The sequence below is a fragment of the Eurytemora carolleeae genome, unplaced genomic scaffold (assembly GCF_000591075.1).
Source record: "Eurytemora carolleeae unplaced genomic scaffold, Eaff_2.0 scaffold6, whole genome shotgun sequence".
In the NCBI taxonomy this organism is placed as follows: domain Eukaryota; kingdom Metazoa; phylum Arthropoda; class Copepoda; order Calanoida; family Temoridae; genus Eurytemora; species Eurytemora carolleeae.
The window spans coordinates 260,143-278,681 of record NW_019396148.1 but is presented as its reverse complement, the minus strand read 5'-3'; the positions used below and the strand labels follow the sequence as shown (position 1 = coordinate 278,681).

Sequence of the window (18,539 nt, the reverse complement as noted above, 5' to 3'; positions counted from 1 at the left end):
GTAAAATATCGTAGGTTTACACCATTAAATTAGAAAATTAGAGATTATTGTTGTGTTTAACCAATAGTTTAAGTTCTACACATGCTAGAGCAAAATGATGTTGTTTTGTTTCAGCCAATGGGATTCTATGATTCTATCTCATTCATAAAATGATGTTGTTTTGTTTCAGCCAATGGGATTCTATCTCATTCATAAATTGATGTTGTTTTGTTTCAGCCAATGGGATTCTATCTCATTCATAAATTTTCATTTAAAACTATTAAAATTAAAGGAATTGAGTCTTTGTAACAATTTCCTTTAGTTATGAGTTCAACATCAAAGTCATAATTTGCAGGGTTGAATTTTTTTCTGAATCGTGTAATTGATGAAATTGTTACTGAGACTCAATTTCTTTGCATTCGTTAAGAAAATTAAAAAAGATTGCAATGTACATTAAAAGAAAAAACTATGATGGTTAGATTAGTTTTCCAAGTTTAGTTTTACTATTGGATAGTTTATAAGGAGGGTAAAATCTAGGCTATAATAGAAACTAGGCCAATCTGTGAGGATAAGAAAAAGTGTTTGAATGAACTCTGAAAGCAGGTAGGTTCAGCTCCGGGTCCCGGCTCCAGCTTTCAAACCTCACACCGCCAAAACACAAAGAAGAATTATGTTGAAAAGAGATTCGTCCGTGGACCCGGAAACACGTCCTCAACCCTTCTCCGGGTCCCAGTCACCAGTATGGATTGTAAACCAAAGACCTGGATCCTTTAGGGAAAAGTAGTAAATATAGTAAAGTTGTGGAATTGAGAAGGTTGGGATTGGTTACCTAAACTCCGAGAAATTGTGAACAAAGAAATCAATTCTAGAGAATATCTTTCCCTCAGTTTGAGATGAAAACTCTAGAGAAATACATCAGCAAGCAGCTCACCAGACTCAACTATAGGTAGGACTAGGAGTACACCAGACTCAACTATAGGTAGGACTAGGAGTAAACCAGACTCAACTATAGGTAGGACTAGGAGTACACCAGACTCAACTATAAGTAGGACTAGGAGCACCAGACTCAACAATAGGTAGGACTAGGAGCACCAGATTCAACCATAGGTAGGTTACTAGGAGCACCAGACTAAACTATATGTAGGACTAGGAGCACCAGACTCAACTATAGGTAGGACTAGGAGCACCAGACTCAACTATAGGTAAGACTAGGAGCATCAGACTCAACTATAGGTAGGACTAGGAGCACTAGACTCAACTATAGGTAGGACTAGGAGCACCAGACTAAAAAATCCAAAAAATACTGCAAAAGTTTAATACCTTGTCATGAGATCAGCAAAAGATTTATTTATTTACGGATCATTTATCATATAAGCTCAGTTCTAACAATATTTTAATGTGCCATTAAACATTACATAGATTATAGAATTTATGAGGGAGAAAGAGATATTTTGAATTTACGAGAACATTTTTGATACACTGGAGTTAAGATCATTGAGGAATAAATATTTAGATTTAGCAGAATATATAATTGATAAATTAGAATTTAGATTACAGAGGAATAAATATTTAGATTTAGCAGAATATATAATTGATAAATTAGAATTTAGATTATCGAGGAATAAATATTTAGATTGAGCAGAATATATAATTGATAAATTAGAATTTAGATCATCGAGGAATAAATATTTAGATTGAGCAGAATATAAAATTGATAAAATAAAATTTAGATCATCGAGGAATAAATATTTAGATTGAGCAGAATATATAATGGATAAATTAGAATTTAGATCACAGAGGAATAAATATTTAGATTTAGCAGAATATATGATTGATAAATTAGAATTTAGATTACAGAAGAATAAATATTTAGATTTAGCAGAATATATAATTGATAAATTAGAATTTAGATTACAGAGGAATAAATATTTAGATTTAGCAGAATATATGATTGATAAATTAGAATTTAGATTACAGAGGAATAAATATTTAGATTGAGTAGAATATATAATTGATAAATTAGAATTTAGATTACAGAGGAATAAATATTTAGATTTAGCAGAATATATAATTGATAAATTAGAATTTAGATTACAGAGGAATAAATATTTAGATTGAGCAGAATATATAATTGATAAATGAAATAAAATAAATATTTAGATTTAGAAAAATTATTAAAGATTACATTAAAGCATACTTTGTCGATATCATTTGAAAATCTTTAAACTTGGATACTCTTTATAGTCTTTGTTCTCGATATATGCAATAAGATGAACTGTTTGAATAGAATAGTACCAACTGTTCAGAATACCGGATACAGGATATAGAACACAGGATACAGGATACAGAACACACGGGGTACAGTATACAGGATACAGAACACACAGGGTACATGATGCAGGATACAGGATACAGGATACAGGATACAGAATGCAGAACACACAGGGTACAGAATGCAGGATACAGAATGCAGAACACACAGGGTACAGGATGCAGGATAAAGGATACAGGGGTACAATATACAGGATACAGAATGCAGGGATAAAAGATACAGTGTACAAGATACAGGACACTGGATACAGTATACATGAATACAAGATGCAAGATACCGGAAAAAACTAACAGGATACAGGACAAAAAAACTACAGGCTAAAATAGACAGGGTACAGGACAAAAAGACAGGGTTCAGGACAAAAGAGACAGGGTAGAGGATAAAAGAGACAGAGTACAGGATAAAATAGACAGGATACAGGATAAAAGAGACAGGATAGAGGAAAAAAAGACACGGTTCAGGACAAAAGAGACAGGGTACAGGATAAAATAGACAGGAGGACAAAAGACAGGGTACAGAACAAATAGACAGGGTACAGAACAAATAGACAGGGTAAAGGATAAAATAGACAGGATATAGGATAAATAGACTGGGTACAGGATAAAATAGACAGGGTACAGGATAAAATAGACAGGGTACAGGATAAAATAGACAGGATACAGAACAAATAGACAGGGTAAAGGATAAATAAACATGATACAGGATAAATAGACAGGGTACAGGATAAAATAGACAGGATTCAGGACAAAGAGACAGGGTACAGAAGAAATAGACAGGGTAAAGGATAAAATAGACAGAATACAGGATAAATAGACCCGGGTACAGTATAAAATAGACAGGAAACAGGATAAAACAGACAGGGTACTGGATAAAATAGACAGCACACAGGATAAATAGACTGGGTACAGGATAAAATAGACAGGATTCAGGACAAAGAGACAGGGTACAGAACAAATAGACAGGGTAAAGGATAAAATAGACATATACAGAATAAATAGACAGAGTACAGGATGGAATAGACAGGGTACAGGATAAAATAGACAGGATACAGAAGAAATAGACAGGGTAAAGGATAAAATAGACATGATACAGGATAAATAGACAGGGTACAGGATAAAATAGACAGGATACAGGATAAAATAGACAGGGCACAGGATAAAATAGACAGGGTACAGAATACAGGACAAAGAGACAGGGTACAGGACAAAAGAGACAGACTCCAAGACAACAAAAGCCAAAGAGATATTAAAGATAAACAAAGAAAAGTTTTCTATCAAATGATAAGTTTTGATTTGTTCCTAGAAACACTGTCCGATGTAAAGAGGATATAATAAATGCTCTGAGGTAAGATTTATTTTTAAAGTTAAAAATATATTTTGAAGTTATTATATCAAGAAAGAAGTGTTAAGCATAAAAGAACCTTTTCCAAGAAAAAATTAAATAATAGCTCTTTAATTTTTTGCCTTCTCATAAATGATGTCTCAATATCAAGGTTCAGTACGTACAGTTTGCAATGTTTTCTTTCTCATGTAAATTTTTGAGTAACATTTAATCAAACAGTTCAGATAACTTAGATCGTCTTTTCTTTTCAGCTTTTTCTTTCGACCACTGCACACTTGAATCTTTCTGTCTTTCCTCAATGTCAAAGATTTTTAAATTAACTTAATTAAAGTAGCTAACAGATTCTGTATTATGTATATTTATTATAATCATGGTTATAAAACCTAGAAATTTTGTGACTAAATACAATAAAACTAATAGTTTTATAAACCTAGTTAAATAAATGAATTCCATGCAAAGTTTTTGATAAGCTGCATGCACAGCTTAAAGGACCTGTGTCTAAATAAATATTAAGGGGAGAATGTAAAATATTATTTAAATTTAGATCATTTTTTATTTACTCTTATCTCGCATCCATCTTTACTCACATCCACCCTTACTCTTATCCATCTTTACTCATATCCATCCTTACTCTTATCCATCCTTACTATAATCCATCCTTACTCTTATCCATCCTTAATCAGAACCATCCTTTCTCCTATCCATCCTTACACTTATCCATCCTTACTATTATTTGATATTACTCAGAGTCACTTAGATCTCTTTAATATTTATTCTTTTTCTTCAGATCCTATAAATGTTTAGCACCAGGAATAGAAACCTACGTTTTCCAGGTATAAATATTAATATTGATAAGAAAAATTCAAAAAAAATATATAGAAGACTAAGAAAAGAAAAAAAAAGAAACATTATGTAAAAATTGTCTCAAAGATAAAAAAACTAGGAATTGAAGATAGAATACAAATAGAAGAAATGTATCGAAGATTGAAATAAAGAATAAATGGAAATATGTAAAAAATAAAAATTACGATTGAATTGAATGAAAGGGGCACACTGGAAAAGATATACTATTGAAGAAATAACAAATCATTGAAAATAAGAATAACAATAGAAAACAATATGAGGGAAAACACCAATATTTAGAAGATATACACCATACACAATTCAGGATACAGGAAACAGGACATAGAACGCATAAAATAGGATAAACAATACAGGATACAGGATACACGATAAAGGACACAGGACACATGATTAAGGATACAGGATACAGGATATAGGATACAGGATACAAGATACAGGATACAGAATACAGGATACAGGATACAGGATACAGGATACAGGATACAGGATACAGGATACAGGATACAAGATACAGGATACAAGATACAGGATACAGGATACAGGATACAGTACACAGGATACAGGATACAGGATAAAGGACACAGGACACATGATTTATACAGGATACAAGATACAGGATACAGGATACAAGATACAGGATACAGGATACAGGATTCAGGATACAGGATACAGGATACAGGATAAAGCATTGATATATTTATTCTCCAGGATGGAGACAGTATGGTTCTACTGAATCTGGGTGGAACTATTCCAGTTCTCTATAAGGATGAAATCTATAATATTCCAGGTTCGAAATAAAAATTAACTAACTCTAAACCTTCTCCAATGAATTATTGGAGTAGAGAGGACTCCTACTAATGTCTTGCTTTTTTGCCTCAAATTATAATTTTTTGTATCTTTGCAACCTTATGTCATAGACCTATGATATTTAAAACTATGATTGATAAAATAATCAAAGTTTGAAATATTGAAGGTATACACCATCAGTTTGCAAAGATATAGGAATGAGAAAATTTTGTTTGATGTATATTTTCTTTACAATATATCCAAACCTTGATTAACGTGAACTATATCAGTACGGATCTGGATCCTGAGAGAGTATCCGAACCTTCCGCCTCTCTGCTATGTTGCTCCAACCAAGGATATGGAGATCAGTGTCTCACCCTTCGTGGATCATTCAGGTCAAATACAGTAGTCACTCAGGGGCGGATACAGGAGGGGGGGGGGCAAGATTTTTTAGGAACAAAAAAATTCATATTATATTATAAAGATTTATTCACACACAAAGATATAAATACCTATATAAATGGTGTAGTTTAAATTTGTTTGAATAAATTTTTTTTGAAAATACAGGTTTCCAAAAGAAAAGAGAAAAAATATGCAAAATTATGCACAAATAGAAAACATTGATTTTTACTCACTACATAACATATTTATCATTTCAGTTATTACGTAATCATCGAATCCTTCAACATATAAATTATTCATTCTTGTATTTAAAAGTTCTTGTAGAACTGGAGCTTTCCTTTCATGTTCCAATGGGACATCAAAATATTTCATTTGTTTCTTAATTAACATTTTACTGAGATCCGAAGGATTTATAGAACCATCATTTGCAATAGAAAATAAATTTCTGCCAAGAACTGTGTTGAGGTCATTTTTACATAAATTAGAAAGAAATCTAATGCAAAGCTTAGAACTTGCTTCAATAGTCTCATAGAAAGACACACATCTGCTAGCTAACATAGTTTTTACGTGTAAACATTGTGAAATACTTTCAATCAAGTACCTATGCGTATCTCTAGGTACATTAAAAAGAATTCAAATAGCAGTATTCCATGCTGTATACAATTTTGAAACACATTGGGTCCCAAATACTAGATTCATAAAAACTACAACAGTAAATATTACACAGTTTCAAAATAACATCAGGACATCTGCATATACCCAGATGCCCATATGGACACCCTGAATTTGGCATCCAATCGTTGAACATCGTAATAACTTGATAATTTTGTCAATGTAAATACAGAATAGCACAGGGGAAGAAACTGCTCCTTGTCTAACTCCATTTTGTACATTGAAGGTATTTGAGAACGCATTACCCCATCTAACATTACATTTTTGATTTGAGTAAATGAACATTAAACACCTTAATGCTAGAGTTGAAACACCCCTCTCCAATAACTCTGTGAAGAGCACTTCCCATGACACAAGATCAAATGCCTTACTCAGATCCATTGCACAAGCATAAACTGCTCTACCAGCTCTGTTGTAATAATCCACTACAGAGTTGACCCCCCAGCTGCACATTCTAGTACTGGCTAGCTTCTGAAAACCAAACTGAAGTTCATCTGTGATCAGCTTATCAGAGTTTAGAATTAATATCAACCAGTCAAACCATTTTAGAATCAAGCTGCCAATGGCAATTGCCCTGTAATTGTCACTGATAGCAATGTCATCTAAGTTGTCTTTCACTATGAGCACTAATTTGCACAGTAGTAAAAAAGCAGGAATTTTGCCTGTAGCCAAAATCCCCAGCTAGGTTTTGGTGTGCTGGTTAACCTTTCTACTTACAAATTAAGCTGATCCATATCAAACTTACAGAATATAGGAAGATGACCAGACATTTTATCTGGATGAAATATCACACCAGCTTTGGTAACTAAACAATAAAATCTTTCATTACTGAGGATTATAATTAGGAACAAATCGCGACGCAGGCGAACATTTTTTTTGACTTAAAAGACTCAAAAAGAGTCAAAATTAATAACTAAAGACTAAAAACTAGATTTTTAACTTTTCACACATTATAGTTTATTAAGAAAGATATTTTTCCTGTTTTGCACTAGGGTTTCTTTCCCTTAAGCATGCTATTGAGAAGCTATTCTGAAAATAGGAACAAAAAATTCCAAATTCAGGGGGGCGAATGTCCCCCTGACCCCCCCCCCTTGTATCCGCCCCTGGACTAGTCGGCGTTTATATCAATACAATGCACTGATATAAAGTCGAATCTAAAACTTAATTCTCAAATTTGTAAACAGCCTCGACTTTGAATTGTCGCGATGCCTTGGCCTTTGATTTCACCTTACACCAACTCATTTGTACTTGTTTGTAGCCCTAAACAGGTACATTTTGAAAATATATTGCACATGTCTCTAGCTGAAGTTTAAAAAGAGTTGTCGGCAAAATACCGCTCAATTTCTGTTTTAAAGCGTGAACATCTTGGTTTCCAGTGAATGAATACGACTTTTTATTTAAGTTTAATTTCTAACAGCTTTTCTTAAAGAACAGGATTACAAGTGAACTAAGTATCCATTTTAAAGAACAGGATTACAAGTGAACTAAGTATCCATTTTAAAGAACAGGATTTATTGTTGATATATACATATATACACATAGTGTTGTATACTACGACGACTACTGTAGGTTAAACAATAGTTTAAAGGGAATGTTCATCTTTAAAAAAAAACATAAAATGAAACAATTTTGAAAACCAGGATCACATTATTGCCTATATTGGCGCTCCAGTACCCTGAACCCCTGTCTACAAAATAATCTCTGTGATATGTTTAATTAAAATGTGATTATAGAAGCATTGCTTCTTTCTCTGCGGAACCCTAGACCTAGGAGTCAAAAAGTTTGTTTTGTGAACCTCGAGATCAAGCATTGATCTCCATATTATGCAGACATGCGGATTGATTTAATTCCTCTTCGGTATCCCGTGGTGGTCATATCTTGCAGGGATAACTTGGATTGAGGAATTAAACATTTATCCTCAAAATTTAAAAGTGTCCACATTAGATATCGAGATAAATCATTCGAGATTATCGATATTCATTTTTTCATCGTTTTTTGAAAATTCCAATACACTAAATTATTATATGGTATGCTCTATTTGGCTCAGGCATATAAGCATCTCTTGGTAAATCTATCTATCTCAGAAATTAAAAGCATCTCAGGATCATCTTTAAGCGGTAAAATAGAATCAGTTGAATAAACCTCTTTAATATAAAATAGATGTACAATTCCATTAATGTATAATAAAAAGGAACAATTCCATTAATTTATAATAAAAAGGAACAATTCCATTAATTTATAATAAAAAGGAACAGTCTCTTTCATGCTATTTAAAATAAAGGAACAATTCCATTAATTTATAATAAAAAGGAACAATTCCTTTTATGTTATTTAAAATAAAGGAACAATTCCATTAATTTATAATATAAAGGAACAATTCCTTTTATGCTATTTAGAATAAAGGAACAATTCCATTAATTTATAATATAAAGGAACAATTCCTTTTATGCTATTTAAAATAATGGAACAATTCCATTAATTTATAATATAAAGGAACAATTCCTTTTATGCTATTTAAATTAAAGAAACAATTCCATTAATGTTTCATAAAAAAGGAACAATTCCATTAATATATTATAAAAAAAAACAGTCCCTCTAAAAGTGATCTTTAAATTCAATAAAATGTCAAGCCCTCTTTCATGTTTCTAGGCTTTGAAAATGCATTAAACTGAACTAAATAGTTTGATCTATTCAATTCACTTTTTACTTTTCATCATTTTCTAAGTAAACAATGAACAGTGACAAAAAGTTAAAAGTTTATTCAACTTTGACAATAATTTCAGTTTTTCTTCTTTTAGAGTCCTATTCATGTATTTTTATTGAAGCTTCTTTCAAACCACATTTTCTGGTTTTTTGTTCATCAAGACAAAATGGCTTTTGTTTTGTCTCCATCGTAGCTTTTTATATATATATTTTGGGTTTAACTGTTTTTTTTTTGTACACGACTGCATAGAGCGGGCCCAGGAAGTATTTTAACAAATTCTATTTCAATATTTTTTTGTAAATCCGTGGATGAAAACAGAAAAATCTGCGAGTATACTTGAATTTAGCTCTTTATCTAAATTATATAATGTTATATCTAGGACTGGTTGAGCTCCCATGTATCTCGGAGTGGGATGAGACAAGTACAGATATATCCACCCTACTCCAGATTGCAAGAATTACATTTAGTGAAAACCCTCCTGTGTTCTCTAAACCTAAGCTGTCAAGGAGGAAAAGGTAAAATACTCTTTTAGATTGAATAATTCAGGAAAATTTTCATTAATAATATATTTTTGTGAAGATCTTGTCTTGAATTAATCTGGTTTTAGTTTAATTTTTCATCATATTCTGATACGCCTTAGCACATTTTTCATTCTCATCCTACATTTTGCAGTTTAATCCNTCATATTCTGATACGCCTTAGCACATTTTTCATTCTCATCCTACATTTTGCAGTTTAATCCTTTCATTCTCATCCTACATTTTGCAGCTTCCTAACCCTCCCTTTAATTCTTATCCTACATTTTGCAGCCTGTATCCTTTCATTCTCATCCTACATGCAGCTTCCTAGCCCTTTCATTCTCATCCTACATTTTGCAGTTTTGTCCTTTCATTCTCATCCTACATTTTGCAGTTTCCTAACCCTCCCTTTCATTTTTATCCTACATTTCATAGTTTCCTTAGCTAAACCTTTCATTCTTATCCTCCCTTACATTGTTTCCTTAGTTAATCCTTTCATTCTTATCCTACCTTTCATAGTTTCTTTAGCTAAACCTTTCATTCTTATCCTATCTCATAGTTTCTATAGCTAAACCTTTCATTCTTATCCTATTTTTCATAGTTTCCTTAGCTAAACCTTACATTCTTATCTTTATGAAAATGAATGTTATATTCGTCGTATTTTATCTTGAAGAAACTAGTTCTTAATCTTATCATTTATTCTTGGATTAGACCAAACTTCATCCTTCTAATTAAATTTTCAAATCATAGATATTTAAAATTTAAATATTCAAAGTTTATATCTTCAGTAACCTAAATTCTGTTTCTGAAAATATCAGTTTGATAGGAATGCATCTTTGCTCAAGCATTAGATTAAAATACAAAGATTAAAAGTTAGTCAGTTCTGAAGATAGCAATAAATAATATGCATAAACTGTGTTCAGATTTAGATTAGCATTTATTTATTAGAATAAAATAAACTCTGCTTCCAGGGTACTTTGCAGCCCTCTTTCTTGTAAAAATTTTATCTATTTTGTATCTTTTCCATTTAAACACTTTTCTTCTATCTAAGGGACTGTAAGTTTTTCGTTTTATCGTGTTCTTGGTTTAAAAGTGTTCAATTATGATAAGTCCTAAATGTTATTCTGTGATAGAAATGCGCTATTCACTTTTGTAGAGAACCCACAATTGAAAATGATCAGTTTTTAAGATTAGAAAAATTGATATCTAATTAATAATTAATCAAAGAAAGCTTTTAAGGGTAATGTTTTAAATCGGTCATATTGCCATCTTTGCTTGGAGGGTCATTTGAAATTACACTTACATATTTATATTTCAGTAATTACATCATTATCGAATCCTTGCAATTACATTTACATATTTATATTTCAGTAATTACATAATTATAGAATTCTTGAAATTACACTTACATATTTATATTTCAGTATTGACATCATTATCGAATCCTTGAAATTACACTTACATATTTATATTTCAGTAATTACATCATTATTGAATTCTTGAAATTACACTTACATATTTATATTTTAGTAATTACATCATTATTGAATCCTTGAAATTACACTTACATATTTATATTTCAGTAATTACATCATTATCAAATCCTTGAAATTACACGTACATCTTTATATTTCAGTAATTACATCATTATCAAATCCTTGAAATTACACGTACATATTTATATTTTAGTAATTACATCATTATTGAATCCTTGAAATTACACTTACATATTTATATTTCAGTAATTACATCATTATCGAATCCTTGAAATTACACTTACATATTTATATTTCAGTAATTACATCATTATCGATCCCTTGAAATTACACTTACATATTTATATTTCAGTAATTACATCATTAAATCATTAAAATTCAATTTTTTTATTCTTGAATTTAATAGTTCTTGTAAAATCGTTACTTTTTATGCATGCTCAGACAGAACATAAAACTAATGTATTTTTTCCTACTTAACATTTTGATCAGATTAGATTGCAAATTTCAGCCGAGAACGGTGTTAAAGTTATTTTTGCCTAAGTAAGAAAAGAACCTAATGCAGAACTAAGAACTTGCTTCAATATACTCTTATTTAAAAGAAACTCATCTACCAGCTTTTTACATGCAAACTTTGTGAGCTACTTTTAAATAAGTATGTGTAAATAAAAGAATAAAAGAATAAAATGATAAAACCAGTAAATAATTCTTTATTGATTTTGAAGCACAATGACTATTATTATATTAATTATTCTAGGACGGAGCCTGATTATGAATCTATCTGGAGGGAGCACTATCCTGATAGGTTGGAACCTTTAGACATTCTTTGTTTGGATAAAAACATGAAAGATTGTATAAATAAGTAGAATAGATCATTAATTCATCAATTAACCTTATTCTTTGCTGTAGTGAGGAGGAGGAGGATAAGTTAGTTCGTCAAACCTTACTTGTTTCAGCTGGAGAAACCTGCAGGTAAGTTAAACCTTACTTGTTACAGCTTGAGAAACCTATAGGTTAGTTAAACCTTACTTGTTACAGCTGGAAAAACCTTCAGGTAAGTTAAACCTTACTTGTTACAGCTTGAGAAACCTGCAGGTAAGTTAAACCTTACTTGTTACAGCTGGAGAAACCTGCAGGTAAGTTAAACCTTACTTGTTTCAGCTGGAGAAACCTGTAGGTAAGTTAATGAGTTAAATCTCAATTTAAAGAGACTGTGTAAGTGTAGTTTCAAGTGACCCTCTATGCAATGATGGCAATGCCCGAGTCACAACGGTACTCTTGAAAGCAATCAATAATGTGGAAGATATTGTATTTGTTTTTTAAATGATAAACTTTGATATCTAATTCATACATGACCAGACAAAGATTTTAATGCTAGCTACCTTTGTGAATCAGGTATTGCTATCTTTGCATGGAGGGTCACTTGAAATTACGCTTGCACAGTCTCTTTAAATTGAGATTTAACTCCTTAAATCGGAGAAAACCTGAGCCAAAGGATTAAGATACAAAAGTTTTGTCCTCTACTTAAACGCTAATCCTAACTTGTTCAGCTAATTGTAATTCCTATGATAATTAAATTCAGGGGTAAGCTGGGAGAAGTTTGGTGTCGGACTAAAGCTGAGATAGATTCATTACATGTTCTCAACCGTGAACTTATAGAAAGGTACTGTGTGTCCCACTAAACATGATAATTTCGTAATTAAGTAGAGAATGACATGTTGTCTTATTATTGACCTACGTCTGCGCAGTGCAAATCAGCTACTTATCACTATTTATTAAGTTTGGCCCTAGATCATTTTTTTGACCCAAATCTTCGGAGGTATTGAAAGAATTAAAAAAATGTCGTCTTGACCATTTTTCAATGGCTTTTATACTTTTATACCTAAATCTCAATTTTCGCCGTAAGCCTATACCCCTTTTCATTTTTCGCGAACACTCCCTTTAAATTAAAAAAAAACTAAATATCTGCAGCATTTCATTATCAGTGGGTCAAGAAAACGACATTTTATAAATTCTTTTGATGACTCCAAAGTTCTGGGATAAACATAAAAACTCAAATCAAGTACAAAAGTCCATATTCAATCTTCAGATAAAGTCATACTCTAAGAGTTCCAGGTCTTTATCAAAGTCTTCTCCTTTGTGGTTAACCCTGTAAGTATGTTTTGTATAGACAAGAGAAGATAGGAGAGTTGGTTGAGATGATGAAGGAGAAGGAGGAGGAGGTTGGCAAAGCTCTCTCTACTCTCAGGGTTATGGAGGAGCTTATGACTGAGGTTCAAGGTCTCCGCAGTCAACAGATCTCAAGCAAGGACGGAGAAAAAATGATATTTACAGAGTCTGCTTGTCAGGAAACCATAAAAAAAGAAATATAGTTTCTAAAAATCATATTTTCATTTAAAATGGAATAATTCAAAAAGAAGGCTGAAAAAAATGTTCTTTAATTCGAATCGATTCGATGTAAAAATTTGTGTGGTTTGATCAGGACCGGATACTGGAGACAGTGGCTGAAGATGAGGCAGTTAATGATTCAATTTACGCTCTAGGCCGAGCTCTCAAGGCAGGACAAGTCGGAGCAGAACCCTATCTCAGGTATTGTTGGAGTTGAACCTTGTCCTTCAGTCAAACCTTGTATTTTGAATCCCAGAATTAAGTTGCTGGTCGTATCTTGTGAAGTCCTACGAATTAAATTAATTTCTCTTTGTTATCCCTGCAGAAATAACAAAATTAAGGGACCACAAAACAACTTATCTCTCCAATTAAAAATTACCACCGTGGATACCGAGATCAAGCGATGTAGATTGGGACTATTTTACACAACAGTTTTTGACCTCTGGAGATATTTTTGAAAGTAAATGTTGAATGGTATGGTCGGAGTTAGATCTTTTCTCAGGTACTATCGGAGCTAGATCTTATCTCAGGTACTGTTGGAGTTAGATCATATCTCAGGTATTGCCGGAGTTAGATCTTATCTCAGGTACTGTTGGAGTTAGATCCTATCTTAGGTATTATCAGACTTAGATCTTATCTCAGGTACTGTCGGAGTTGGATCTTATCTCAGGTCTTGTCGGAGTTGGATCTTATCTCAGGTATTGTCGGAGAAAGATCTTATCTCAGGTTCTGTCGGAGTTAGATCTTATCTCAAGTACTGTCAGAGTTAGATCCTATCTCAGGTATTGTCGGAGTTAGATCTTATCTCAGGTATTGTCGGAGTTAGAACTTATCTCAGGTGATTTCGGAGTTAGGTCTTATCTCAGGTATTGTCGGAGTTAGGTCTTATCTCAGGTATTGTCGGAGTTAGATCTTATCTCAGGTACTGTCGGAGTTAGATCCTATCTTAGGCATTGTCGGAGTTAGATCCTATCTCAGGTCTTGTCGGAGTTAGATCTTATCTAAAGTATTGTCGGAGTTAGATCTTATCTCCGGTATTGTCGGAGTTAGACCTTATCTCAGGTGATTTCGGAGTTAGGTCTTATCTCAGGTATTGTCGGAGTTAGGTCTTATCTTAGGTATTGTCGGAGTTAGATCTTATCTCAGGTATTGTCGGAGTTAGAACTTATCTCAGGTGATTTCGGAGTTAGGTCTTATCTCAGGTATTGTCGGAGTTAGGTCTTATCTTAGGTATTGTCGGAGTTAGATCTTATCTCAGGTACTGTCGGAGTTAGATCCTATCTTAGGCATTGTCGGAGTTAGATCCTATCTCAGGTCTTGTCGGAGTTAGAACTTATCTCAGGTGATTTCGGAGTTAGGTCTTATCTCAGGTATTGTCGGAGTTAGGTCTTATCTTAGGTATTGTCGGAGTTAGATCTTATCTCAGGTACTGTCGGAGTTAGATCCTATCTTAGGCATTGTCGGAGTTAGATCCTATCTCAGGTCTTGTCGGAGTTAGATCTTATCTAAAGTATTGTCGGAGTTAGATCCTATCTCAGGTATTGTCGGAGTTAGACCTTATCTCAGGTGATTTCGGAGTTAGGTCTTATCTCAGGTATTGTCGGAGTTAGGTCTTATCTTAGGTATTGTCGGAGTTAGATCTTATCTCAGGTACTGTCGGAGTTAGATCTTATCTCAGGTATTGTCGGAGTTAGAACTTATCTCAGGTGAATTCGGAGTTAGGTCTTATCTCAGGTATTGTCGGAGTTAGGTCTTATCTTAGGAATTGTCGGAGTTAGGTCTTATCTCAGGTATTGTCGGAGTTAGAACTTATCTGAGGTACTGAAGGAGTTAGAACTTATCTGAGGTACTGAAGGAGTTATTTCCTATCTCAGGTTCTGTCGGAGTTAGATCCTATCTCAGGTCTTGCCGGAGTTAGATCTTATCTCAGGTACTGTCGGAGTTAGATCCTATCTCAGGTCTTGCCGGAGATAGATCTTATCTCAGGTATTGTCGGAGTCGACCTTAATATTGTCGGAGTCAAATCTTTTCTTACCCATTGTTTAAGCGCAAGCACTAAAGAAGAAGATGGATGACCAGGAATAGGATTAATTAACCAATTATCTTCAATACTCTAATGTCCTAGGGCGGTTCGTGATCTCTCCAGGGACCAATTTGAACTCCGACTCCGAACCATCAAACTTCAACAGAGAGAAAGACAAGCACTCCGACAAAAGGAAGAGAGGGATAAAACAGATATTGGAACTAAACTTGAAGCAAGCATCTCAAAAACTCCGGTACCTAGCGGCGAGACAAGCAAATTCTCAGATAAGAAGGACGGAACCCAAACCAAAGATAAAACAATATTGATCTCATACCATACCAGAGACCACGGAGGAACATGTTTACACAATCACGTTTCAAAACCATTTAGGAAACATGAGGAGCGGAGTGCGGAGACGAAGTCGGAAGGATCAAGTGTAGAACGGAAAAAAGAAGGACGAAGCACGGAAAGGAAATGCGAAGGACAAAGCTCAGAAAGGAAATCAGAAAGATGTAAGGTGGACAAGAAATGTCAGGGTCACAGTGTGGGAAGGAAATGTGAAGAGCGGTGCTCAGAAAGGAAAAGATGTTGTCTAGAAAGGAAGAGGGTAGGAAGGAGTGAAGAAAGGAAATCGAAAACAAGAAGTGCTGAAAGAAAAATAGAAGAAAAGGGCGCAGAGCAGAAAAGGGAAGGACGGAGTGGAGAACGAAAGGTCGTAGGCCAAAGTGCTGAACGAAAAATCGTAAGCCAAAGTGCTGAACGAAAGGTCGCCGGGCATAGTACTGAACAAAAGGTTGAAGAAACAAAGAATGGAGGAAAGAAAACTGAATGTTTAAAGATAGATCGGATTGAGAAGAAGAAAAATCCGTATAAAGATGTATCCAAGCAACTAGAAACCCTAGCAACGAAGCAAATAAACAAACAAAGAGTGAGAATTGCAAATTCATATTTTAAAGCATAATAATGTAAATTTAATAGCTTTCATATAACCTTTTTACCCTGCTAGTTCAGTGTACTATTTTTGTGTGCTCCGAGTAAATCTCTTAAATCGTCTAAGGTCCGAATTACTTGCCTCAAACTCCTATTTCTTAATAGTGAGATAAATGAGAGTTTATTGCGAGTAATCAGTTCCTTCAGGAAAGCTCTACACATTCGTTCAATTAAAATAAGAACTTTTTACTTTATTCCACGTGCTGTTAACGATATAACTCACACTGCCATTATTTATATAACAGTAAACTGTAAATGGACTGTAGACGTACAGGGTGTCCCAATAAACATGGGAATTCAGTGACGAATTCGATATCGTCTTTTTAATAAGTCTTTGATTTAGTACAGGGTGTCCCACGAAACATGACAGTTGGTGATTAGTTTAGAATGTCTTTTTCCATAATTTGTTGAGTTGTTTGGTACCAAATATCAATAAAAATATTATATGGGACTGGGAGTCATGTTATATTAAAATTGATTTCAAAGTAAAAGATAATGAAGCAAAAGGATGTTTTATCTAAAAATAAAGATTTTTTAAATGTCATGTTTCGTGGGACACCCTGTATGTTGATACCTGGTGAGAAAGCTGTAATCTGTAAGAGTTTCGTCTGCTATGTTCACATTTTGTTTGTTTATTTTAGACTGCATACGGTTGTACTTAGTAAAACAAGAAAATTGCAGTTTACAAACAGAGTAAACTTGTCCGTTTTCACTGTTCATCTTGTGGAGACATTATTAACACATCTTTACAGTCTTTTACAGTTTTCATAAAGAAAACTCTTAGGTATTACAATGCTAATTCATAACAAAGACGATATCGAATTCGTCACTGAATTCCCATGTTTTTTGGGACACCCTGTATTTTCAAGTGACCCTTAATTTATAGAGTTGGATGTACGATTTACAAAGGTATCCTTTGAACCTTTGTCTGATTAAGGATTACATATATATTCTTATTTTTATTTTCCCACAAACGATGAGACTGTAAAGACGACCTAAAAGTCGAATTATACGACGATCCCAAAGGTAAATTAAGTCTTCTTTCTTACATATAATCTTTTAATGGTTTATTTAATGATTTGGCAGAGGAAGAAACAAGTTTACAGTTGCAGAGAACCATGAGTCTCATCTTTTGTGGGTCACTTTGTATATTTAAAAGTTTTTAGTGCCGCGGGAAACCGTGAGTGTACTGCACACTAGTATGGATTGTACAGGGTACACTGCAGTACACTTTATTCTCAAGTCTCCCGTCACTCAATTTTCAGTTACAAAATTAAGAATATCTACGCTCAGTCAAATGTGTAAAGGGTATAGTTATGAATACAAGGGGGGAGTCACTTGAAATTGAATCTACAGTAATTTTAAGTTCTAACTTAATTCACGACTACTTACCTTAAAATATAGTGATACCCACAGAAGATGAGACTAAAAAGACGACCCAAAACTCTAAAATATGCCGGGTTGAAGCCTGGTTTTTGTTGTCTTCATTCAATTCAGTATTTTGATGGTTTATTAAATGATTGGACAGAGAAATAAACCAGTTTTGGTCTATATACTAGAAACCCTGAATGTAACAAAGCGAGCTGAACAATTTCCGTACAATCGTCTCTGAAGTCTCATTTTTTGTGGGTAATATTGTACAACATTTTGTTGGTCTATTTTTAATGAACACCATTGCTCTGATACAATTGTGATAAGTGTATAACCCATTATGCAAGATTAATTCTAAGACTTGAAAAGAAATTTTCGTGATTGTTGTTAAACCGTCTCAGAATCTTGATTCTATCAATTTTTGCTATAACGGGATGTTATTCTTCTTACTGTCTCTAGGGATAAATGAGTAGAATAACATTCTTTCTCAAGAATTTGTTTTAAAACTACGATTAGATTGTAGACAATTACTTAACGGACTGATTTTGGTCGCAATACATCCTCAGCTAGCTTGGATCTGGACTGGAGGAGTATAAACGTAACTCTCCATTAATGATTATCAAGAATACGTAAACTATATAGCAATCTCTTTTCAATTTCTGTATCTTGCAACGCT

The 18,539-nt window shown here is 33.3% G+C and overlaps 2 protein-coding genes across 2 annotated transcripts in view; both read left to right on the top strand.

Moving 5' to 3' along the window:
- LOC111696409 (probable G-protein coupled receptor frpr-1) overlaps positions 1-753 on the top strand; it is a 28,681-nt gene extending 27,928 nt beyond the window's left edge. The window contains exon 8 of the mRNA XM_023466006.1: positions 587-753. Coding sequence (XP_023321774.1) covers positions 587-753 — 167 coding nt within the window. The remainder of the gene's footprint in view (positions 1-586) is intronic.
- On the top strand, positions 375-16,835 carry LOC111696446 (tumor susceptibility gene 101 protein). The gene is made up of 12 exons (XM_023466048.1): positions 375-925; positions 3,614-3,655; positions 4,440-4,485; positions 5,225-5,303; positions 5,593-5,697; positions 9,460-9,595; positions 11,849-11,896; positions 12,001-12,063; positions 12,674-12,754; positions 13,262-13,439; positions 13,574-13,680; positions 15,605-16,835. Exons 1-12 carry the CDS (start codon positions 873-875, stop codon positions 16,461-16,463), a joined length of 1,797 nt encoding a protein of 598 aa, XP_023321816.1. The 5' UTR covers positions 375-872; the 3' UTR covers positions 16,464-16,835.
- Positions 16,836-18,539: the final 1,704 nt, after the last annotated feature.

Bases quoted from the DNA above. Each gene is read 5' to 3' on its own strand.
- LOC111696446 (XM_023466048.1), top strand. From the start codon at position 873: ATGAAAACTCTAGAGAAATACATCAGCAAGCAGCTCACCAGACTCAAC. The intron at 5,698-9,459 runs GTCAAATACAGT...TGTTATATCTAG, and splicing joins ACCCTTCGTGGATCATTCAG to GACTGGTTGAGCTCCCATGT. The intron at 13,440-13,573 runs GAAACCATAAAA...TGGTTTGATCAG, and splicing joins TTACAGAGTCTGCTTGTCAG to GACCGGATACTGGAGACAGT.